Source organism: Salmo trutta, chromosome 15 (genome assembly GCF_901001165.1).
Source record: "Salmo trutta chromosome 15, fSalTru1.1, whole genome shotgun sequence".
Classification (NCBI taxonomy): Eukaryota; Metazoa; Chordata; class Actinopteri; order Salmoniformes; family Salmonidae; genus Salmo; species Salmo trutta.
Window position 1 is genome coordinate 62,783,451 of NC_042971.1, and position 26,453 is coordinate 62,809,903.

The following is a 26,453-nucleotide window of genomic DNA, read 5'->3' on the forward strand; positions in this document are numbered from 1 at the left end:
GGGGACGGATGTTGTATTAAACTCCTGATAATGATATCTCACTGACATACACTACTGGTCAAATGTTTTAGAACACCTAGCCATTCAAGAGTTTTTCTAAAGTTTTTACTATTTTCTACATTGTAGAATAGTAGGGAAGACATCAAAACTATGAAATAACTCATAAGGAACCATCTAGTAACCAAAAAAGTGTTAAACAAATCAAACTATATTTTATATTTGAGATTCTTCCAAAGTAGCCACCCTTTACCTTGATGCCTCTTTGCAAACTCTTGGCATTCTCTCAACCAGCGTCATGAGGTAGTCACCTGGAATGCATTTCAATTAACAAGTGTGCCTTCTTAAAAGTTAATTTGTGGAATTTATTTTCTTCTTAATGTGTTTGAGCCAATCAGTTGTGTTGTATCAAGGTAGGGGTGGTAAACAGAAGATAACCCTATTTGATAAAAGACCAAGTCCATATTATGGCAAGAACAGCTCAAAGAAGCAAAGAAAAATGACAGTCCATCATTACTCTAAGACATGAAGGTCAGTCAATACGGAACATTTCAAGAACTTTTAAAGTTTCTTCAAGTGCGGTCTCAAAAACCATCAGCGCTATGATGAACCTGGCTCTCATGAGGACCACCACAGGAATGGAAGACCCAGAGTTACCTCTGCTGCAAAGGAAAAGTTCATTAGAGTTACCAGCCTCAGAAATTGCAGCACAAATAAATGCTTCACAGAGTTTAAGTAACAGACATATCTCAACATCAATTGTTCAGAGGAGACTGTGTGAATCAGGCCTTCGTAGTCAATTTGCTGCAAAGAAAACTACTAAAGGACACAAATAATAATAAGAGACTTGCTTAGGCCAAGAAACATGAGCAATGGACATTAGACCATTAGAACTCTGTACTTTTAGATTGGTGGAAATTTGTTCTTTGGTCTGGAGTCCAAATTTGAGATTTTTGGTTCCAACTGCCGTGTCTTTGTGAGACGCAGAGGAGGTGAACGGATGATCTCCGCATGTGCATTTCCCGCCGTGAAGCATGGAGGAGGTGGTGTTATGGTGTGGAGGTGCTTTGCTGGTGACACTGTCTGTGATTAATTTAGAATTCAAGGCACACTTAAACAGCATGGCTACCACAGCATTCTGCAGCAATATGCCATCCCTTCTGGTTTGGGCCTATCATTTGTTTTTCAACAGGTCTATGACCCAACACACCTCCAGGCTGTGTAAGGGGTATTTGACCAAGAAGGAGAGTGATGAAGTGCTGCATCAGATGACCTGGCCTCCACAATCACCCAACCACAACCCAATTGAGATTGTTTGGAATGAGTCGGACCGCAGAGTGAAGGAAAAGCAGCCAACAGGTGCTCAGCATATGTGGAAGCTTCTTCAATACTGTTGAAACAGCAATCCAGGTGAAGCTGGTTGAGAGAATGACAAGAGTGTGCAAAGATATCAAGAAGGCAAAGTGTGGCTATTTTAAAGAATCTCATATATAAAATATAAAATATATTTTGATTTGTTTAACACTTTTTTGGTTACTACATGATTCCATATGTGTTATTTCATAGTTTTGATGTCTTCACTATTATTCTACAATGTAGAAAATAGTGAAAATAAAGAAAAACCCTTAAATCAGGAGGTGTTCTAAAACTTTTGGCCGGTAGTGGGGTCGGAAATGATTGACACCCTTGATAAAGATGAGCAATACTGACTGTATAAAATAAATAATTCAAATACTGAGCTATGTTGCCTTCAGAAAGTATTCACACCCCTTGACTTTTTTCTGATTTTGTTGTGCTACAGCCTGAATTTAAAATGGATTAAATTTTGATTTTTGTAACAGAATACAAAAAAACTGTAACTGTAATCCATTATATTACCAGCAAAAACATTTTAATCAGATTACAGATTCTTTTGAAAAACTAGATGATTACTTTTACATTCAGAAAGGATATTTGCAAAAATAAAATCTTTAATACTTCTCTATTATCTCAATGACATTCAAACCAGCATTGAAAAAAAGGCTCAAGTTTAAATTTGTTCAACATGAACGAGTCTGACCACCAATCAGAGACCACTATGATGACACACCAAATGTGTTTGATGGATCGTGGGAAAAGAGCAGGAATAGGCTTCTTGTAGGCTACAGTCCAAGCTATGTCTTCTATTGGTGTGACTGTTGTCGGCCAACTTGAATAAACTCTTGGAGGTCCTGTAAGGATGACAGCAGTGATGTAGTCTACAGCGATACGGATATCACTTATTACTGATATCTACATAGAGCATTGATGTTAATCACACTGCTGCTCTCTCATTTAGCTATTTGTGCCTTACGGATTGTGGTTGTTCTGGACGGCTGTTTACATACCTAAAATGGGTATTTGAACCCAATAATGGTTGAATTCAAGAAGTTTAAGCTGCATATCAATCATTGTATTTGAAACCAATGCGTTCTTGCAACAGCTGCATAGTGCGGATGGCAGCCGATGGAATAAAAGTGGGGCTTTTAATGCTCAATCTAATTCATGCTGATGACAAAAATTATTCCATAATCCTAATGGACACATACACTTTCAATAGACTTAAAGTGGCAATCTGTTGCTACATCAATTTTTTGACTTTTAAATTATATTTATATCCATTGATTCTTGAAGAATATAATTTATAAATGGCTAATGAGTTTAGTTCAACTGTCACACTCCATGACAACCCAAAATATAAGCTTGTTTTACTCCAATGATTTAAACATTATAAATGTAAACAAACACTGTATAGCCTCATAACATTAAAACAATACTTTTGATATCATGGATGGTCAGTCCATGCATCCATAGCTCTGTCTATTAATCTGAGACTGGTTACATTTCTCCAGGCCCATCCTTCAGCTTTTTACTAAAACAGAGGTGGGGCAGCCATTTTGTTATTGTTTCATCTGTGGATTTGCCCTTTAAACAGCTGCATATTATCAAGATATCAAAGTGTCACCAACTAAAAGGTAAACAACATATTCCTGTAGCAAATGCAGCATATGGCATTCATGTTTCCCATGTAAATAGCCCTTTTCAGTAGTGCTCAAAGCAGGCCGTTCCATGAGCGCAGCATTTATTTTACAACTGGAATCAATGAGCCCAATCAGTCGTCCATGACAACACAATCATAAACAATAGAGTAGGGCTGGCTAATAAGTCCTCAGTTTTGGGGTCATGCTCAGGTAAAACAATTTGGCTAATCTATGCTTCCAAATTATTTACTTCTATTTCTTATTCTTATATTTTTGTAGGTATTTAAAAATATATATGTTTTAACTGCATTGTTGGTTAGGGCTTGTTAGTAAGCGTTTCACTGTGAGGTCTACACCTGTTGTATTCGGCGCAGGTGAGAAATACAATTTGATTCGATTTTTCCAAGTCCTATTCTTGAAGATCCAGGGGTATAACATTTATTGTAATGACTGGAATTCTGATAACTTTGGTTTTTAATGTAAATATATAATTTAATCGTATTGTTATATGTAGTAGAAAGTGATGGGTTAGAAGAAGCCTACATAACCAACACATAAAGTAAAATTTAACATCCATATATGGCCAAATATGTATAAACTTTAACATTGATTTATCCTGCAATAGATGTTGTTCAATGGTAACATACATTTCTGTCTTCTTCTAATGCCTCTTAAAGGGAAAGTAATCTAAAAGTAACTGAATGTAATTTGGGTAATCCAAAAGGTACATTACTGATTACTATTTTGGACATGTAACTAGTTACTGTAATGGATTACATTTAGAAAGTAACTACCCAACCCTGACTGGCCTACACACAATACCCCATAATGTCAAAGTGGAATTATGTTTTTACAATTTTTCACAAATTAATTAAAAGCTGAAATGTCTTGAGTCAAAATTCAACCCCATTGTTAAGGCAAGCCTAAATAAATTCAGGAGTAAAAATGTGCTTAATTAACAAGTCACAGAATAAATTCCATGGACTCACTCTGTGTGCAATTATAGTGTTTAACATGATTTTTGAATGACTACCTCATCTATGTAGCCCACACATACAGATTAATTGTAAGGTCCCTCAGTCGAGCAGTGAATTTAAAACAGATTCAACCACAAAGACCAGGGAGGTTTACCAATACCACGCAAAGAAGGGCACCTATTGGTATATGGGTAAAAAAAAAGCAGACATTGAATATCCCTTTAGCATGGTGAAGTTATTAATTTCACTTTGGATGGTGTATCAGTATACCCAGTCACTACAAAGATACAGGCATCCTTCCCAACTCAGTTGCCGGAGAGGAAGGAAACTGCTCAGGGATTTGACCCTGCGGCCAATGGTGACTTTAAACCAGTTACAGAATAGAATGGCTGTGATAGGAGAAAACTGAGGATGGATGAACAACATTAGTTACTCCAAAAGGCTCTGCTCAAACCCTACACCCCAACCCGAGCACTCCGTTCTGCCACCTAAGGTCTCTTGGCCCTCCCCTCCTATGGGAGGGCAGTTCCCACTCACCCCATTCCAAGCTGTTCTCTGTCCTGGCACCCCAATGGGTCATATGTGGTTGTCCCACCATCTTAAGATGAATGCACTAACTGTAAGTCGCTCTGGATAAGAGCGTCTGCTAAATGACTAAAATGTAAATGTAAAATGAGTGAGATATTTACAGAGTCAAAGATCATACCCCAACAAAATAATCACAAACACAACCAAAACAAAGGGCAAATGAATCCAACCAGTTTGTAAAGTCACATGATGTAGTCATTGAGCACTAGGAATATTGGACATAAACATTTGATGACTTTATTGATAACAATCTACAAGGGGTGTCAATAATTTTGACCCCTACCTTTCTGAGAAAAACATGTATTACTTGTTATCTGTTGGACGTACAATATAGCTCAGTTTTTGAAATAATTATTTTATACAGTCATTATTGTTCATCTTTATCAAGGTTTTCAATAATTTTGGACCCCACTGTACCTCTAGTTGGTTTTGTCTCGATCAAAACCATTAATCAACAAAACACAAAGATGGAGCGTTGATGATTCCTACCAGAGGGAGGTCCTGATCTAATAAAACCAAATAACTAGCTTCTGCCTGTAGATAACTCATTCAAACCAAATAACTAGCTTCTGCCTGTAGATAACTCATTCAAACCAAATAACTAGCTTCTGCCTGTAGATAACTCATTCAAACCAAATAACTAGCTTCTGCCTGTAGATAACCCATTCAAACCAAATAACTAGCTTCTGCCTGTAGATAACTCATTCAAACCAAATAACTAGCTTCTGCCTGTAGATAACTCATTCAAACCAAATAACTAGCTTCTGCCTGTAGATAACTCATTCAAACCAAATAACTAGCTTCTGCCTGTAGATAACTCATTCAAACCAAATAACTAGCTTCTGCCTGTAGATAACTCATTCAAACCAAATAACTAGCTTCTGCCTGTAGATAACCCATTCAAACCAAATAACTAGCTTCTGCCTGTAGATAACTCATTCAAACCAAATAACTAGCTTCTGCCTGTAGATAACTCATTCAAACCAAATAACTAGCTTCTGCCTGTAGATAACTCATTCAAACCAAATAACTAGCTTCTGCCTGTAGATAACCCATTCAAACCAAATAACTAGCTTCTGCCTGTAGAAAACTCATTCAAACCAAATAACTAGATTCTGCCTGTCCACTCTCTTAATGAACAAAAACAACTTTGCATGGTGGATAAAGCATGCAATTTGGTAGAATCATTCCTTAGATGCGGCAGGTAGCCTAGTGGTTAAAGCATTGGGCCGGTAACTGAAAGGTAGAATCCCCGAGCTGACAAGATAAAAATCTGTTGTTCTGTCCCTGAACAAGTCAGTTCCCCGGTAGGCCATCATTGTAAATAAGAATTTGTTCTTAACTGACTTGTCTAGTTAAATAGAGGTTACACATGCTATGAAAACATTTAATACAGTGTTATAAAATGTTGAACAAGATGTAATACAAAGAACATGATGCATAACAAAACATTAATAAACACTCTATGGGTGGCAGGTAGCCACTCTATGGGTGGCTGGTAGCCACTCTCTGGGTGGCTGGTAGCCACTCTATAGGTGGCAGGTAGCCATTCTATGGGTGGCTGGTAGCCACTCTCTGGGTGGCAGGTAGCCACTCTCTGGGTGGCTGGTAGCCACTCTCTGGGTGGCAGGTAGCCACTCTATGGGTGGCTGGTAGCCACTCTCTGGGTGGCTGGTAGCCACTCTCTGGGTGGCAGGTAGCCACTCTATGGGTGGCTGGTAGCCACTCTCTGGGTGGCAGGTAGCCACTCTCTGGGTGGCAGGTAGCCACTCTCTGGGTGGCTGGTAGCCACTCTATGGGTGGCAGATAGCCTAGTGTTTAAAAGCGTTGGGCCAGGTCGTTGATTTGAATCCCCGAGCCGTCAAGGTGGAAAAAATCTGCCGTTCTGTCCTTGAGCAAGGCAGTTAACCCCGAACAACTGCGCCCCGGGCGTCGATGACGGGTTGGGATAAATACGGGAGACACATTTCAGTTGACTACATTCAGTTGTACAGCTGACTATGTATCTCCCTTTCCCTTCTCACAGAGCGCCCAGATTCTGGTGACAACTAAACACAGGTGGAAGATTACTAATTTCTTGTCAAAGTCAAATTGTATTATCACCTACAGAATAAGCCTTGGAAATGCATCCCACACAATTTGATTGAATTACAACTGCTAAATCTACACTCAGTACTACCAAGACCAGCAAATACTTTGTTGAGGTTTGGAGTAAAAACCCCACACAATAGATACTCTGCTACTAAATATTTATTATTTGGACAAATCAAGAAAAATATATGCAGCATTTCATTATTATTATTTTTTTTCTTAAAGAAAGACTATACAAATTGGGAATATTTATTCAAATAGTTCAACTGTGTACTTGCATGCTGAGAGAATGGCCGTTTCTGGATGGAGAAGACAAAAAAATACAATAATACCACACTGTGTCACGGTCCAAAGGGATGTTGTTATCCCCTAAACAACATGAATAACAAATACATTCCTGAAAAATCAGCAGGCAAAAAAAAATATTATATATATAAAAAAAAAATGAAATCGGTCAAAATGTTTAATACAGAGATAACAAATAATACAAAATATGAATTTAGTCAATAAATGTACAGAAAAAAACCTAACAGAATAGATTGAGGAATTTGTACAAATACCACAGAACAACATCAATATTTCAATAACGTTAGATAGACTGTATACTGTATATTATATTTCCTTTGTGATATAAAACATGACTAGAGAGAATGAATGCGTAAGTAAGTCCTAACACGATGTAAAACATGATGAGCGAGAGAGAGAGGAGGAAGTTCTGACACAAATCAGACTAGGGGTGAAATATTCCGGTAATTTTCCCAACATGCCCAGACTTTCCAGAAATCCCGGTAGAAGGATTCCTGGATTTCCTGCTTATTCACACCTGATTCCGGGAATCTTCTATTGTGGAAAACCTGGACATTTTTGGAAAGTTACGTTAATTTTGCAACCCTAGTTCAGACCTACAGTAGTAACATCTTCAGGGTTAGGTAGGCTACAGCACGTACTCTCTTATACAAAATGTACAAATCATCAGCCTCTAACTAGTTACATACACCAGAATACTGTCCTTTTTTTTACAGTAGTATGACACAGTACAAAACATTGTGCCTAGAAGTTGTGTTGAGGAGACGCAAAGGTGACCCGGTGTTGCCCCCCCGTGGTCCCCGCTAGTCATGTGACCTCAGTCATCGATGCCGAATGGTTCTGAAAAACAGAAAAAAGAGATGTTACATTTTTTTTTGCATTTTCTTAGAAACTAAGAATTTAGGTTAATACTGTGGTTGATGTCCATCAAACATAACGTATAAACGAGTGTGGTATGGGTTTCCTAAACTTTACGAAAACCAGTGCTGAGTGTGGTATGCGTTTCCTAAACTTTACAAAAACCAGTGCTGAGTGTGGTATGCGTTTCCTAAACTTTACAAAAACCAGTGCTGAGTGTGGTATGCGTTTCCTAAACTTTACAAAAACCAGTGCTGAGTGTGGTATGCGTTTCCTAAACTTTACGAAAACCAGTGCTGAGTGTGGTATGCGTTTCCTAAACTTTACGAAAACCAGTGCTGAGTGTGGGATGCTTTTCCTAAACTTTACGGAAACCAGTGCTGAATAAAACTACTGATAGGGTTCTGGAAGACAAAGTAAAGGTGTCTTTGTAAAGAATTTTACACAGGAAGGAAAGGAATACAGTGTAGTACTGCTCCCAGATATCCCGATGGCTTCACATCACACAACATTTTGATGCTCTATGGTAAACACAACCCCTCCACCTCTCAAATGTGATTCTCAACTTCCTTTCTAACACACGTCTCCTTCGTCACTAGGAGCGACAAAGTCCTAGACTACTGTTACTCTACCCACAAGCAAGCATACAAGGCCCTCCCTCATCCCCCATTCGGTAAATCAGATACATATGTGAGAATACTGTTCATTGACTACAGCCCAGCGTTCAACACCATTGTCCCCTCCAAGCTCGTCACCAAGTTGGAGGACCCTGGGACTGAACACCTCCATTGGCAACTGGATCCTGGATTTCCCGACGGGCCGAGGGGGCCCCACAGGGGTGTGTGCGCTTAGTCCCCTCCTGTACTCCCTGTTCACCCACGACTGCGTGGCCACGCACGACTCCAACACCATCATTAAGTTTGCTGAGGAAACGACGGTGGTAGGCCAGATTAACAATGACGATGAGACAGCCTAAATGGAGGAGGTCAGTGCCGAGACAACAACCTCTCCCTCAATGTCAGTAAGGAGCTGATCGTGGACTACAGGAAACTGGAGGGGGGGGCGAGCAAGCCCCATCCACATCGACGGGGCTGCAATGGAGCGGGTCGAGAGCAAAAAGATCTTTGGTGTCAAAATCACTAAGGATTTGAAATGGTCCACACACACACGTGCACAGTCATGAAGAAAGCTCAACAACACCTCTTCATCCTCAGGAGGTTGAAAAGGACATGGATCCTCCAATACTCAAAAAGTTCTACAGCTGCACCGTTGAGAGCATCTTGACCGTCTGCATCACTGCTTGGTATGGCAACTGCACCGCCCTCCATCGCATGGCGCTACAGAGGGTGGTGCGGACAGCCCAGTACATCATTGGGGCTGAGCTCCCTGTCATCCAGGATCTCTATATCAGGCGGTATGAAAGGAAGGCCCGGGAAATCATGAAAAGACTCCCCCCCCCCCCCCCCCCAAGCCATAGACTGTTCTCTCTGCTTGTAAGGTTTGGAGCTGGCAAAAAAAAGGCATTTCACTTTACTTGAGCACGTGACATTAAACCTTGAAACTTGAACCACCTGCTACATTGATTACATGTCAGTGATCCATCAATTAGGAGACTAACTAGTCCAGTCAGTCAAACAGCAAAAAATAATTATCTGCAACCTCATTTCCTCATTGGATCCAGCAATCCGTCTGTCTCTTTCTTTGATTGACAGGTGATCCTGACAGAGAGAGGCTGATGTCATTAATAAACCGGCTTCATATTGGTAACTACAGTAGCCGGACATCACACACACGCTTCCTTCACCATCTCTCTCACACAGAGTCTGGATCGGATAAACGTACTCCTTATTCCCTCACCATCTCAAATCAAATCAAATAAAAGACACATGTACACAACAGGTGTAGTAGACCTTACAGTGAAATGCTGAATACAACAGGTGTAGTAGACCTCACAGTGAAATGCTGAATACAACAGGTGTAGTAGACCTCACAGTGAAATGCTGAATACAACAGGTGTAGTAGACCTTACAGTGAAATGCTGAATACAACAGGTGTAGTAGACCTCACAGTGAAATGCTGAATACAACAGGTGTAGTAGACCTCACAGTGAAATGCTGAATACAACAGGTGTAGTAGACCTTACAGTGAAATGCTGAATACAACAGGTGTAGTAGACCTTACAGTGAAATGCTGAATACAACAGGTGTAGTAGACCTCACAGTGAAATGCTGAATACAACAGGTGTAGTAGACCTTACAGTGAAATGCTGAATACAACAGGTGTAGTAGAACTCACAGTGAAATGCTGAATACAACAGGTGTAGTAGACCTCACAGTGAAATGCTGAATACAGCAGGTGTAGTAGACCTTACAGTGAAATGCTGAATACAACAGGTGTAGTAGACCTTACAGTGAAATGCTGAATACAACAGGTGTAGTAGACCTTACAGTGAAATGCTGAATACAACAGGTGTAGTAGACCTTACAGTGAAATGCTGAATACAACAGGTGTAGTAGACCTTACAGTGAAATGCTGAATACAACAGGTGTAGACCTCACAGTGAAATGCTGAATACAACAGGTGTAGTAGACCTCACAGTGAAATGCTGAATACAACAGGTGTAGTAGACCTTACAGTGAAATGCTGAATACAACAGGTGTAGACCTCACAGTGAAATGCTGAATACAACAGGTGTAGTAGACCTTACAGTGAAATGCTGAATACAACAGGTGTAGACCTTACAGTGAAATGCTGAATACAACAGGTGTAGTAGACCTCACAGTGAAATGCTGAATACAACAGGTGTAGTAGACCTTACAGTGAAATGCTGAATACAACAGGTGTATTAGACCTTACAGTGAAATGCTGAATACAACAGGTGTAGTAGACCTCACAGTGAAATGCTGAATACAACAGGTGTAGTAGACCTCACAGTGAAATGCTGAATACAACAGGTGTAGTAGACTTTCAGTGAAATGCTGAATACAACAGGTGTAGTAGACCTCACAGTGAAATGCTGAATACAACAGGTGTAGTAGACCTTACAGTGAAATGCTGAATACAACAGGTGTAGTAGACCTTACAGTGAAATGCTGAATACAACAGGTGTAGTAGACCTCACAGTGAAATGCTGAATACAGCAGGTGTAGTAGACCTTACAGTGAAATGCTGAATACAACAGGTGTAGTAGACCTTACAGTGAAATGCTGAATACAACAGGTGTAGACCTCACAGTGAAATGCTGAATACAACAGGTGTAGTAGACCTCACAGTGAAATGCTGAATACAACAGGTGTAGTAGACCTTACAGTGAAATGCTGAATACAACAGGTGTAGACCTCACAGTGAAATGCTGAATACAACAGGTGTATTAGACCTTACAGTGAAATGCTGAATACAACAGGTGTAGTAGACCTCACAGTGAAATGCTGAATACAACAGGTGTAGTAGACCTTACAGTGAAATGCTGAATACAACAGGTGTAGTAGACCTTACAGTGAAATGCTGAATACAACAGGTGTAGTAGACCTTACAGTGAAATGCTGAATACAACAGGTGTAGTAGACCTTACAGTGAAATGCTGAATACAACAGGTGTAGTAGACCTTACAGTGAAATGCTGAATACAACAGGTGTAGTAGACCTTACAGTGAAATGCTGAATACAACAGGTGTAGTAGACCTCACAGTGAAATGCTTAATACAACAGGTGTAGTAGACCTTACAGTGAAATGCTGAATACAACAGGTGTAGTAGACCTTACAGTGAAATGCTGAATACAACAGGTGTAGTAGACCTTACAGTGAAATGCTTACTGACAAGCCCTTAACCAACAAAGCTTTAAGAATTAAAAAAAACAAAAAAAAAACATGTTAATTAAGTAAAAAATTTATAAAATAAAATTAACAAATAATTAAAGAGCAGCAGTAAATAACAATAGCGGGGATATATACAGTGAGGGGGAAAAAGTATTTGATCCCCTGCTGATTTTGTACGTTTGCCCACTTACAAAGAAATGGTCAGTCTATAATTTTAATGGTATGTTTATTTGAACAGTGAGAGACAGAATAACAACAACAAAAAATCCAGAAAAATGCATGTCAAACATGTTATAAAATGATTTGCTTTTTAATGAGGTAAATAAGTATGACAACGATCCAAACCATAACTCCAAATCCACACAAAAATGGTTCACTGACCATAAAATCAAGCTATTGAAATTTCCACCCCCTGACCTAAACCCCGTTGAAAACCTGTGGGGTGAAGAGGAGACTCCACAAGTTAGGACCAAGGACTCTGAAGGATCTGGAACCACAGTATTCGTCATAATACCCATAAAACCTAGCGATCAAACAAGGAAATGGTACCGATTGTTCATTTTTTCCCAAAGGGGAATTTAGAAACACTTAAAATGTTTCGTGTAGGGTTACCCAGGTGTGACGTATTGATTTACATTTAAGTCATTTAGCAGACGCTCTTATCCAGAGCGACTTACAAATTGGTGCATTCACCTTATGATATCCAGTGGAACAACCACTTTACAATAGTACATCTATATATTTTTTTTGGGGGGGGGTTAAAAGGATTACTATATCCTATCCCAGGTATTCCTTAAAGACGTATTGATAACCATGTAAATCTCTCCCAGGTGTGATGTATTGATAACCATGTAAATCTCTCCCTGGTGTGATGTATTGATAACCATGTAAATCTCTCTACCAGGTGTGATGTATTGATAACCATGTAAATCTCTCCCTGGTGTGATGTATTGATAACCATGTAAATCTCTCCCAGGTGTGATGTATTGATAACCATGTAAATCTCTACCAGGTGTGATGTATTGATAACCATGTAAATCTCTCCCTGGTGTGATGTATTGATGACCATGTAAATCTCTCCCTGGTGTGATGTATTGATAACCATGTAAATCTCTACCAGGTGTGATGTATTGATAACCATGTAAATCTCTCCCTGGTGTGATGTATTGATGACCATGTAAATCTCTCCCTGGTGTGATGTATTGATAACCATGTAAATCTCTCCCTGGTGTGATGTATTGATAACCATGTAAATCTCTCCCTGGTGTGATGTATTGATAACCATGTAAATCTCTCCCAGGTGTGATGTATTGATAACCATGTACATCTCTCCCTGGTGTGATGTATTGATAACCATGTAAATCTCTACCTGGTGTGATGTATTGATAACCATGTAAATCTCTACCTGGTGTGATGTATTGATAACCATGTAAATCTCTCCCAGGTGTGATGTATTGATAACCATATAAATCTCTCTACCAGGTGTGATGTATTGATAACCATGTAAATCTCTCCCTGGTGTGATGTATTGATAACCATGTAAATCTCTCTCCCTGGTGTGATGTATTGATAACCATGTAAATCTCTCCCAGGTGTGATGTATTGATAACCATGTAAATCTCTCCCAGGTGTGATGTATTGATAACCATGTAAATCTCTACCTGGTGTGATGTATTGATAACCATGTAAATCTCTCTCCCAGGTGTGATGTATTGATAACCATGTAAATCTCTCCCTGGTGTGATGTATTGATAACCATGTAAATCTCTCCCTGGTGTGATGTATTGATAACCATGTAAATCTCTACCAGGTGTGATGTATTGATAACCATGTAAATCTCTCTCCCAGGTGTGACGTATTGATAACCATGTAAATCTCTCTCCCAGGTGTGATGTATTGATAACCATGTAAATTGCTCTTCGACAAGGTGACTTTTATCAATATATCAGGCTCTATTTACTATACATACAGTGAGTATTCAAAACATCAGCAACACCTTCCTAATATTGAGTGGATTTAACAAGCGACATCAATAAGGGATCATAGCATTCACCTGGATTCACCTGGTTACAGCAGGTGTTCTTAATGTTTTGTATACGCAGTGTACATGAAAAAAAATTCTCTCTCTCAATTCAAGTTCAATTTAAGTGCTTTATTGGCATGGGAAACATGTTTACATTGCCAAAGCAAGTGAAATTGATACTAAAGAAAAGTGAAATAAACAATACAAAAAGTTCCAAAAGAATAAAAACATTTCAAATCTCATATTACGTCTACATACACTGTTGTAATGATGTGCAAATAGTCAAAGTACAAAAGAGAAAATAAATCAACATAAATATGGGTTGTATTTACAATGGTGTTTGTTCTTCACTGGTTGCCATTTTCACAAATCTTGCTGCTGTGATGGCACACTGTGGTATTTCACCCAATAGATATGCGAGTTTATCAAAATTGGATTTGTTTTTCGAATTCTTTGTGGATCTGTGTAATCTGAGGGAAATATGTGTCTCTAATATGGTTATACATTTGGCAGGAGGTTAGGAAGTGCAGCTCAGTTCCCACCTCATTTTGTGGGCAGTGTGCACATAGCCTGTCTTCTCTTGAGAGCCAGGTCTGCCTACGGCGGCCTTTCTCAATAGCAATGCTATGCTCTCGCTTTCTCTCTCTCAACAGCAAGGCTATTCTCTCTCAATAGCAAGGCTATTCTCTCTCTCTCAGTGGTGCATGGGCCAGCTGTTTGTTCACCTGCACCCAAACGCAATTGCTAATAACCCATCCTCAACTGCCCGACTATATGTGATGAAGTGAAAATCTGAAGCCTCCACCCAACCATAACCCCCAAATATAGAAAATGTTCTATAGGCTTCAGTCAAAGACTGCAGAACGATATGCTGAATTGCAGGATATTGTTTTGCCTGATTTAGATATGTTTCTGCTTATAATATCCAACATTTTGGTAGGCTATTTCTAAGTAAAAGTTTTTCTGTGCAAAATGTTTAAATGACATCAGTTTGACCGGTCGTAAGGAAAAAGAAAGCTGTGAAAACGACCCAACATGTTTCAGATTTCAGTTGGGCTTGGATGCATGTGGTTGAAATACGAATCAGCTTTAATGATGAAGACAGCACCTCTACAGATCGTATCTGTTTATCATGGTCTTACTGAGAGTTGTGGCTGCTTTGCGTCATGTATTGTTGTCTCTGAAACTGAAACTTCGACAGTGTCCTTTTTGCCTCCGTGGGTTAACTTTTTCTGCCCCTTCCCAAAAGCAGTATTTGGTGACTGGCTGTGTAAGCTATGTGGCCACGAACCTGCGGCAGGCCTTCTCCACGGACCTGCGGCAGGCCATCATTGACTTACATTGGATTTGCTTATACTGTACAATGTACTCTAGGAGTGTGTGGATTTCTTTAGGTATTATTTTTATATACTGTATATCTTGGTCCAGACGATTCTGAGGATTTGAACATGTTTAAAAAAGATTGTAAAAAGCTCCATTGAATGTGTTTACAGTCTACCGCATATACTCTAGGGGTATGTGAGAAAGAGTAATTATTTTTTTGATTTATACACTGAACAAAAAATATAAACTCAACATGTAACGTGTTGGTCCCATGTTTAATGAGATGAAATAAAAGATCCCAGAAATGTTCCATACACACAAAAAGCTTATTTCTCTCAAATTTGTTTACATCCCTGTTAGTGAGCATTTATCCATTGCAACTTTGCACAGTCATTCAAAAGGAGTGGGGACAACATTCCACAGGCCACAATCAACAGCCTGATCGACTCTATGAGAAGCAGATGTGTCGCGCTGCTATGAGGCAAATGGTGGTCACCCCAGATACTGACTGGTTTTCAGATCCAAGGCCCTACCTTTTTTCTGTTATGGTACACTATATCTACAAAACCAGGTGGACACCCCTTCAAATAAGTGGATTCAGCTATTTCAGCCACACCCGTTTCTGACAGGTGTATAAAATCGAGCACACAGCCATGCAATCTCCATAGACAAATATTGGTCTTACTGAAGACCTCAGTGACTTTCAATGTGGCACAGTCATAGGATGCCACCTTCCCAACAAGTCAGTTCGTCAAATTTCTGTCCTGCTAGAGCTGACCGGGGCAACTGTAAGTGCTGTTATTGTGAAGTGGAAACGTCTAGGAGCAATAACGGCTCAGCCGCGAAATGGTAGGCCACACAAACTCACAGAATGGGACTGCCGAGTGCTGAAGCGCGTAGTGCATAAAAATCATCTGTCCTCGGTTGCAACACTCACTACAGTTCCAAACTGCCTCTGTATGCAACGTCAGAACAACTGTTTGTGAAATAGGTTTCTATGGCCGAGCAGCCGCACACAAGCCTAAGATCACCATGCGCAACGCCAAGCGTCGGCTGGAGTGGTGTAAAGCTCGCTCCCATTGGACTCTGGAGCAGCGGAAACGCATTCTCTGGAGTGATGAATCACGCTTCACCATCTGGCATTCCAACAGACGAATCTGGGTTTGGCAGATGCCAGGAGAATTCTACCTGCCCCAATGCATAGTGCCAACTGTAAAGTTTGGTGGAGGAGGAATAAGGGTCTGGGGCTGTTTTTCATGGTTCAGGCCCCTTAGTTCCAGTGAAGGGAAATCTTAACACTACAGCATACAATGACATTCTAGACAATTCTGTGCTTCCAACTTTTTGGCAACAGTTTGGGGAAGGCCCCTTCCTGTTTCAGCATGACAATGCCCCCGTGCACAAAGCGAGGTCCATACAGAAATGGCTTGTCAAGATTGGTGTGGAAGAACTTGACTGGCTTGCACAGAGCCCTGACCTCAACCCCATTAAACACCTTTAGAATGAATTGAAACACCAACTGCAAGCCAGGTCTAATCAATCAACATCAGTGCCTGACCTCACTAATGGTCTTGTGGCTGAATGGAAGCAAGTCCTCGCAGCAATGTTCCAACATCTAGTGGAAAGCCTTCCCAGAAGAGTGGAGGCTGTTATAGCAGCAATGTTCCAACATCTAGTGGAAAGCCTTCCCAGAAGAGTGAGGCTGTTATAGCAGCAAAGGGGGGAACAACTCCATATTAATGCCCATGATTATGGAATGAGATGTTGGATGAGCAGGTGTCCACATACTTATGGTCATGTAGTGTATCTGTGACCAACATATATGTATTCCCAGTCATGTGAAATCCATAGATTAGGGCCTAATGAATTTATTTCAATTGACCGATTTCCGTATAAGAACTGTAACTCAGTAAAATCTTTTAAATTGTTGAACGTTGCGTTAAATATTTTTGTTCAGTGTATATTGGTCCAGACAATCGATATACAATCAATATACCAAACATTATTAAGATGTGAACGTTATTAAGATGTGAACGTTATTAAGATGTGAACATTATTAAGATGTGAACGTTATTAAGATGTGAACGTTATTAAGATGTGAACGTTATTAAGATGTGAACGTTATTAAGATGTGAACGTTATTAAGATGTGAACGTTATTAAGATGTGAACGTGAGATCTGAGAAAGGAAAGTGGGAAAATGCTGTGAAATGTCTCCAGTCTATTGACTTGTATTGGATTTGCTTATACTGCATGTATAAGGGGTATGTGAGAATTTCTTTACATATTGTTTTCATATATACACTTAACAAAAATATAAAACGCAACATGTAAAGTGTTGGTCCCATATTTCATGAACTGAAATAAAAGGTCCCAGAAATGTTCAAAATGCACAAAAAGGATTTTTCTCTAAAATGCTGTGCACCATTTTGTTTATATCCCTGTTAGTGAACATTTCTCCTTTGCAAAGAAAATCCATCCACCTGACAGGTGTGGCATATCAAGAAGCTGATTAAACAGCATGATCATTACACAGGTGCACCTTGTGCCGGGGACAATAAAAGACCACTCAAACATGTGCAGTTTTTACCTACTATAAGCCGCCACTAATGTTGTTTTAGAGAATTTGGCAGTACGTCCAACTGGCAGCAATTTGAATGCACATAGCTACCGTGACTAGATCACTGAGGCCCATTGTCCTGCCATTCATCCGCAGCCATAACGTCATGCTTCAGCATGACAATGCACGTCCCCTTGTCGCAAGGATCTGTACACAATTCCTGGAAGTTGAAAATGTCCCAGTTCTTCCATGGCCTGCATACTTACCAGACATGTCACCCATTGAGCATGTTTGGGATGCTCTAGATCGATGTGTAGGACTGTGTGTTCCAGTTCCCGCCAATATCCAGCAACTTCGCACAGCCATTGAAGAAGCGTCAGACAACATTCCACAGGCCACAATCAACAGCCTGATCAATTCTATGTGAAGGAGATGTGTCGCGCTGCATGAGGCAAACGGAGGTCACACCAGATACTGACTGGTTTTCTGATCCACGCCCCTACATTCTTTTTAAGGTATATGTGAACAATATATGCATATCTGCATTCCCAGTCCTGTGAAATCCATAGATTAGGGCCTAATGAATTTATTTAAATTGACCGATTTCCTTATATGAACTGTAACTCATTAAAATATTTTAAATTGTTGCATGCCTGTGCTTATATTTTTGTTCAGTATATACTGGTCATGAACAATCTATAGTCCAAAAATGATTATTCATTATTAAAACATGTACTCACAGGACCTGATTCATGAAATGTGTAAACAACTGTGTCCAAAGACTAAAAAAAAAGTACAATATCAAAACTCACATGGTAGAGAAACGCTTTGGCCGATTTAAAACGTGTTTCAGATTTGTCCTTCAGTAAGAACAGGCGTACTAAATGACATTAGACATTTGGACACGAATGGCTTAATGTTTCATTTCAGCTAGCGCTGTGAAAGGATCAGTGAGATAATGGAATGTGTTCCAAATGGAACCCTATTCCCTATATAGTACACTACTTTAGACCAGAGCCCTATGGAACCCTATTCCCTATATAGTGCACTACTTTAGACCAGAGCCCTATGGAACCCTATTCCCTATATAGTGCACTACTTTAGACCAGAGCCCTACGGAACCCTATTCCCTATATAGTGCACTACTTTAGACCAGAGCCCTATGGAACCCTATTCCCTATATAGTGCACTACTTTAGACCAGAGCCCTATGGAACCCTATTCCCTATATAGTGAACTACTTTAGACCAGAGACCTATGGAACCCTATTCCCTATATAGTGCACTACTTTAGACCAGAGCCCTATGGAACCCTATTCCCTATATAGTGCACTACTTTAGACCAGAGCCCTATGGAACCCTATTCCCTATATAGTGCACTACTTTAGACCAGAGCCCTATGGAACCCTATTCCCTATATAGTGCACTACTTTAGACCAGAGCCCTATGGGACCCTATTCCCTATATAGTGCACTACTTTAGACCAGAGCCCTATGGCACCCTATTCCCTATATAGTGCACTACTTTAGACCAGAACCCTATAGAACCCTATTCCCTATATAGTGCACTACTTTAGACCAGAGCCCTATGGCACCCTATTCCCTATATAGTGCACTACATTAGACCAGAACCCTATAGAACCCTATTCCCTATATAGTGCACTACTTTAGACCAGAGCCCTATGGAACCCTATTCCCTATATAGTGCACTACTTTAGACCAGAACCCTACGGAACCCAATTCCCTATATAGTGCACTACTTTATACCAGAGCCCTATGGCACCCTATTCCCTATATATAGTGCACTACTTTAGAACAGAACCCTATAGAACTCTATTCCCTATATAGTGCACTACTTTAGACCAGAGCCCTATAGAACCCTATTCCCTATATAGTGCACTACTTTAGACCAGAGCCCCATAGAACCCTATTCCCTATATAGTGCACTACTTTAGACCAGAGCCCTATGGGACTATGTAGGTGAAAAATAGCACCACCAACTGGTGGTGGACTGTGACAGACGTGTTTAGATGGATATTGGTACAACTGTCCCAACGTCCCGGAATGAGGACCAGCAGAAGACAGGGATCCAATTATTACACAACACACAGACTCTCACACAGACACACACATAACCAGACTCACACACACACACACAACCAGACTCACACACACACACACACACACACACACACAACCAGACTCTCTCACACACACACACACACACACACACACACACACACACACACACACACACACACACACACACACACACACACACACACACAACCAGACTCTCTCTCACACGCACACACACACACACACAACCAGACTCTCTCTCACACGCACACACACACACACACACACACAACCAGACTCACACACACACACACACACACACACACACACACAACCAGACTCTCTCACACACACACACACACACACACACACACACACACACACACACACACACACACACACACACACACACACACACACACACACAGCTGTAAGGGGTTTCTACAGTAGGGAATAGGGTACCATCTGGACAGCTGTAAGGGTTTTCTACAGTAGGGAATAGGATACCATCTGGACAGCTGTAAGGGTTTTCTACAGTAGGGAATAGGGTACCATCTGGACAGCTGTAAGGGTTTTCTACAGTAGGGAATAGGGTGCCATCTGGACAGCTGTAAGGGTTTTCTACAGTAGGGAATAGGATACCATCTGGACAGCTGTAAGGGTTTTCTACAGTAGGGAATAGGATACCATCTGGACAGCTGTAAGGGTTTTCTACAGTAGGGAATAGGATACCATCTGGACAGCTGTAAGGGTTTTCTACAGTAGGGAATAGGGTACCATCTGGACAGCTGAAAGGGTTTTCTACAGTAGGGAATAGGATACCATCTGGACAGCTGAAAGGGTTTTCTACAGTAGGGAATAGGATAGCTCTAGGAGGCTCTGAGCAGAATTATGTTGATAAGTACATAAACATGGTAGCTAGTTCATACATCAACTGGATTCCCCAGGAGGGAAGGAGACTGCTGAGGAGGCAACTTTACAACAATCATCAATACTAGGGCTGAAACGTTTCACAAAACTCACAGTTCGGTACGGTTTCGATACATCGACAAACTAAATGCCTGAGAAATATGTAATTTGTATTTCGATTTTCCATTTATTATAATAGTAAACATGGGTAGCTTGAATTCCCAGGAGCATATGGAAACAAAGGGACAACAAAAATCAGCAGTGCCTGCTTTATAACAGGAAATAAAATAGTCATTTAAAAACAGAACTTCAACAAGAGTGTATAGTCCAGCAGCAGATATCAACATTAAGTCACATAGCAGTGCCTTGAAATTGGACCACTTGAGACTGGTTACTTGAAAAAAACAAAAACATATTTATCAGATTTTCAAGTTTTTCCTTTCAGAAGATTAGTCTATCCGCATGATCTGCAGTGAGCACAGATGGGCTTGCTGTGACAATGTCAGGCGCTGTGAAGAACAGCCTCTCACTAGGGACAGAGATCCCAGGCACAGTCAGTATTCCACTTTCCTGTATGAGGTCACCTCCTCCTCTATGACCTTGACCTTTGACTTGGTTCCCTGCACCTGGGTCGTGAACAACTCCCCCAAAAAGTTCAGCCGTGGCAAACTTATTTTCTGGAGGAGAACCCCTGTCGTCTGTCGTCTCTGGAGAAGGGGTTGGCTCCTGTGGTATCTGTGGCTTGACCCTGCAGAATTAAACTAGATGAAAATTACAATCTGTGAAATGGCTTTAAAAATATGATTTGTTGTTGGAAATATATAAATCAGACACTATTATGACAATTACAATTATTACTTTATAATTAATTGTTAAATCACTAATTAATAAAATAATAACTGTCACATTAACAAAATAAAAACAATACCTGTTGTATATTGGTCACAATCTCTGCTGTGAGTTTATTGTAGACTCTCAGACGAGCAGCAGCATCCAGGTGTAGTAGAGACTTGACCCGGGGGTCCAAAGCGGTGCTCTTGTGAAAGAAGTCTTGGACACCAGGGTCAGCATATCTAGGCTCCACGTTAACTCTGATTAGCAGTCTTGACATCCTTTTACTGCGGGTTCATCTTCATCAGATGCCACCATTGATTTCAGGATGATTGTTTTCATAGGCAGGATCATGGAAACTGATGCTGAATGCTCTCAGTGCATATCAGTGTTGTGACTGTTTTGAGAGGTTTGCACACTTGGATAACTTCCTCTGCTAGTCTTACATCATTCTCAGACAAAGTCACAATATCTTTGCCATTCTTCCTCACAGCTTGATCAGTCAGTGTAGAATACACTGCAACTTTCTGTTCAAGGTATCTCTCAGCCGTGTCATGGCTTGAATTCCATCTAGCAGGGACATCTTGGATTAGTTTGTGGTTTGGCAGCTCCAGCATCTCCTGTTCTGTCTTGAAAACATGTTCAGCAGTTGTGCTTTTATTAGAGAAGGAAGGATACCACCTTCCTGGTCTATTATTAGAGAAGGATACCACCTTCCTGATCTATTATTAGAGAAGGATTCCACCTTCCTGATCTATTATTAGAGAAGGATACCACCTTCCTGATCTATTATTAGAGAAGGAAGGATACCACCTTCCTGATCTATTATTAGAGAAGGATGCCACCTTCCTGATCTATGATTAGAGAAGGATGCCACCTTCCTGATCTATGATTAGAGAAGGATGCCACCTTCCTGATCTATTATTAGAGAAGGATGCCACCTTCCTGATCTATGATTAGAGAAGGATACCACCTTCCTGATTTTTGCTTGGAGGCGAGAGATTGGATTCACTGACATTGCTTTTTGAGCTGCTAGATTAATAAAAAGCATCCTATCTGGTGCCCCAAATCCAGCTAGTGCAACTGCATTAACAATATTTCTAGCGTTGTCAGTGGCCACAGGAATCGTTACATTATCCCTCTCCAACTTCCACACTGCAACTACTTCCCTTAGCTCTTCCCCCAAGTTTACACTGGTGTGACGACTCTCAAGGGGACGTGTTTGAAGGACATGGCTTTTTTTATCTCCCACTCTGCCGTAATGAAATGAGGTGTTACAGTAAGGTGGCTCTCTGTAGCTCTAGACGTCCAGCTGTCTGTTGTTAGGAGCAACACACCGCGTTTCTGTCAACTCGCTCTCAAGTTGTTGTTTAGTTTAGTTTTATAAGGAAAGGTATTAATGTCTGGGCAAAATGTGTACAGGAAGGAATAGTGAAGCGGCTCGACCACTTTAAACATGTTTCTGAACCCCTGCGTTCTCTACCACAGAGAAAGGTCTCAATATCTGCCGCTATGAATTTTTCTAATCGCTGCGTTGATTTCTTTATCCCTTCCCGGAGTCAGACGCATATAGCTGTCTGAAGGCTGTGGAGAGAAGTAGTTGTCATTTAATTTTTTCGCCTAGTCCCACCGATTGGCACTTTTCGGGGGGATGTCGGTGCAAATTATTGCCACTCTAACAGGCAATCAGCAATGAACAGAGCCCTACATGTTGTAGAAGTTATATCCACCACTCGTTGGCAAACCCAGTTATAGTTTACAGGGAAACCAAAATGTTCCCAGATGTATGTAAACTTCTGACCCACTGGGAATGTGATGAAAGAAATAAAAGCTGAAATAAATCATTTTCTCTACTATTATTCTGACATTTCACATTCTTAAAATAAAGTGGTGATCCTAACAGGCCCAAGAAAGAGAATTTTTACTTGGATGTCAGGAATTGTGAAAAACTGAGTTTAAATGTATGTGGCTAAGGTGTATGTAAACTTCTGACTTCAACTGTACATATACAGTATCTATCTATCTATCTATCTATCTATCTATCTATCTATCTATCTATCTATCTATCTATCTATCTATCTATCTATCTATCTATATATATATATATATATATATATATATATATATATATAGTATAGTCCATTACAGTATGATGCAGTATAGTACAGTATAGTATGGTCCAGTATAGTATGGTAAAGTATAGTATGGTCCAGTATAGTATTGTTCAGTATAGCATGGTCCAGTATATTCCAGTATAGTATGGTCCAGTATAGTATGGTAAAGTACACTCCAGTATAGTATAGTCCAGGATAATAATGTACACTACAGTATATTCCAGTATAGTATATTCCAGTATAGTATAGTCCAGTATAGTATGGTAAAGTATAGTATGGTCCAGTAGAGTATGGTAAAGTATAGTATGGTCCAGTATAGTATGGTCCAGTATAGTATATTCCAGTATAGTATGGTCCAGTATAGTATATTCCAGTACAGTATGGTCCAGTATAGTATATTCCAGTATAGTATGGTCCAGTATAGTATATTCCAGTATAGTATATTCCAGTATAGTATGGTAAAGTATAGTATGGTCCAGTATAGTATATTCCAGTACAGTATGGTCCAGTATAGTATATTCCAGTATAGTATGGTCCAGTATAGTATATTCCAGTACAGTATGGTCCAGTATATTCCAGTATAGTATAGTCCAGTATAATAATGTACAGCACAGTATAGTCCAGTAAAGTATAGTCCAGTATAGTAATGTACAGTATAGTATAGTCCAGTATAGTATGGTCCAGTATAGTCCAATATAGTATGTACAGTATAGTATGGTACAGTATAGTATGGTACAGTATAGTATGGTACAGCATAGTCCAGTATAGTATGGTGCAGTATAGTCCAATATAGTATGTATAGTATAGTATGGTACAGTATATTCCAGTATAGTATGGTACAGTATAGTATGGTACAGTATAGCCCAGCATAGTATGGCACAGTGCAGTACAGGCCAGTGTAGTATAGTAAAGTATAGTCCAGTATAGTATGGTACAGTATAGTATAGTCCAGTATAATAATGTACAGTACAGTATATTCCAGTATAGTATGGTAAAGTATAGTATGGTACAGTATAGTATGGTACAGTGTAGTCCAGTATAGTATGATACAGTATAGTCCAATATAGTATGTACAGTATAATATAGTCCAGTATAATAATGTACAGTACAGTATATTCCAGTATAGTATAGTCCAGTATAGTATGGTATAGTATGGTCCAGTATAGTATAATACAGTATAGTATGGTAAAGTATAGTATGGTCCAGCACAGTATGGTCCAGTATAGTATAGTCCAGTAAAATAATGTACCGATAAATTAATGTACAGTACAGTATATTCCAGTATAATATATGCCAGTATAGTATGGTTCAGTATAGTACAGTATAATATGGTCCAGTATAGTACAGTATAATATGGTCCAGTATAGTACAGTATAATATGGTCCAGTATAGTAGATTCCAGTATAGTATGGTCCAGTATAGTATAATACAGCATGGTATAGTCCAGTAAAATAATGTACAGTATATTCCAGTATAGTATACGCCAGTATTGTATAGTCCAGTATAGTAAATTCCAGTATAGTATGGTACAGTATAGAATATTCCAGTATAGTATAGTACAGCATAGTCCAGTATAGAATGGTGCAGTATAGTATGGTCCAGTATAGTATGGTCCAGTATAGTATAGTCCAGTATAGTATATTCCAGTATAGTATAGTCCAGTATAGTATAGTACAGCATAGTATGGTCCAGTATAGTATGATCCAGTATAGTATGGTCCAGTACAGTATATTCCAGTATAGTATAGTCCAGTATAGTATAGTACAACATAGTATGGTCCAGTATAGTATGGTCCAGTACAGTAAATTCCAGTATAGTATAGTCCAGCATAGTATGGTCCAGTATAGTATAGTCCAGTATTGTATTTTCCAGTATAGTATAGTACAGCATAGTATGGTCCAGTATAGTATTGTCCAGTATAGTATGGTCCAGTATAGTATTGTCCAGTATAGTATGGTACAGCATAATATAGTCCAGTATAGTATTGTCCAGTATAATAATGCACATTACAGTGTATTCCAATATAGTATAGTCCAGTGTAGTACAGTCCAGTATAGTAATGTACAGTACAGTATATTCCTGTATAGTATAGTCCAGTATAGTGTAGTCCAGTATATTCCAGTATAGTATAGTCTAGTATGGTCCAGTATAGTAATGTACAGCACATTATATTCCAGTATAGTATAGTCCAGTATAGTATGGTACAGTATAGTATGGTACAGTATAGAATATTCCAGTATAGTAAATTCCAGTATAGTATGGTACAGTATAGAATATTCCAGTATAGTAAATTCCAGTATAGTATGGTACAGTATAGAATATTCCAGTATAGTAAATTCCAGTATAGTATGGTACAGTATAGAATAATCCAGTATAGTAAATTCCAGTATAGTATGGTACAGTATAGTATAGTATAGAATGGTACAGTACAGTTCATAAACAGTATAGTCCATAAACATTCTCTAATTGTATCTTGGGGTAGAAATTGCTCTTAATAGATCTAGGATCAAGCAATCCAACTCCAATCCCTTACTAGTATAGTCTGGTATAGTCCGGTATAGAATGGTCCAGTATAGTCCAGTATAGTCCGGTATAGAATGGTCCAGTATAGTCTGGTATAGTCCGGTATAGAATGGTCCAGTATAGTCTGGTATAGTCCGGTATAGAATGGTCCAGTATAGTCCAGTATAGTTCAGTATAGTACGGTACAGTATAGTCCAGTATAGAATGGTACAGTATAGTCCATTATATTCCAGTATAGTACGGTAAAGTATAGTCCAGTACAGTATTTTTATTGTTTATTTTTTTATTTCACCTTTATTTAACCAGGTAGGCCAGTTGAGAACAAGTCCTCATTTACAACTACTACCTGGCCAAGATAAAGCAAAGCAGTGCGACAAAAACAACAACACAGAGTTACACATGAACAAACGTACAGTCAATAACACAATAGAAAAGTCTATACACAGTGTGTACAAATATAGAA

General features: G+C 39.6%; 1 protein-coding gene across 1 annotated transcript in view; it reads right to left on the reverse strand.

The window, feature by feature from the left end:
• Nucleotides 1–5,934: 5,934 nt before the first annotated feature.
• LOC115149517 (phospholipid phosphatase-related protein type 1) overlaps nucleotides 5,935–26,453 on the reverse strand; it is a 128,808-nt gene continuing 108,289 nt past the window's right edge. The window contains exon 8 of the mRNA XM_029692450.1: nucleotides 5,935–7,798. Coding sequence (XP_029548310.1) covers nucleotides 7,766–7,798 — 33 coding nt within the window. The 3' untranslated portion in view covers nucleotides 5,935–7,765. The remainder of the gene's footprint in view (nucleotides 7,799–26,453) is intronic.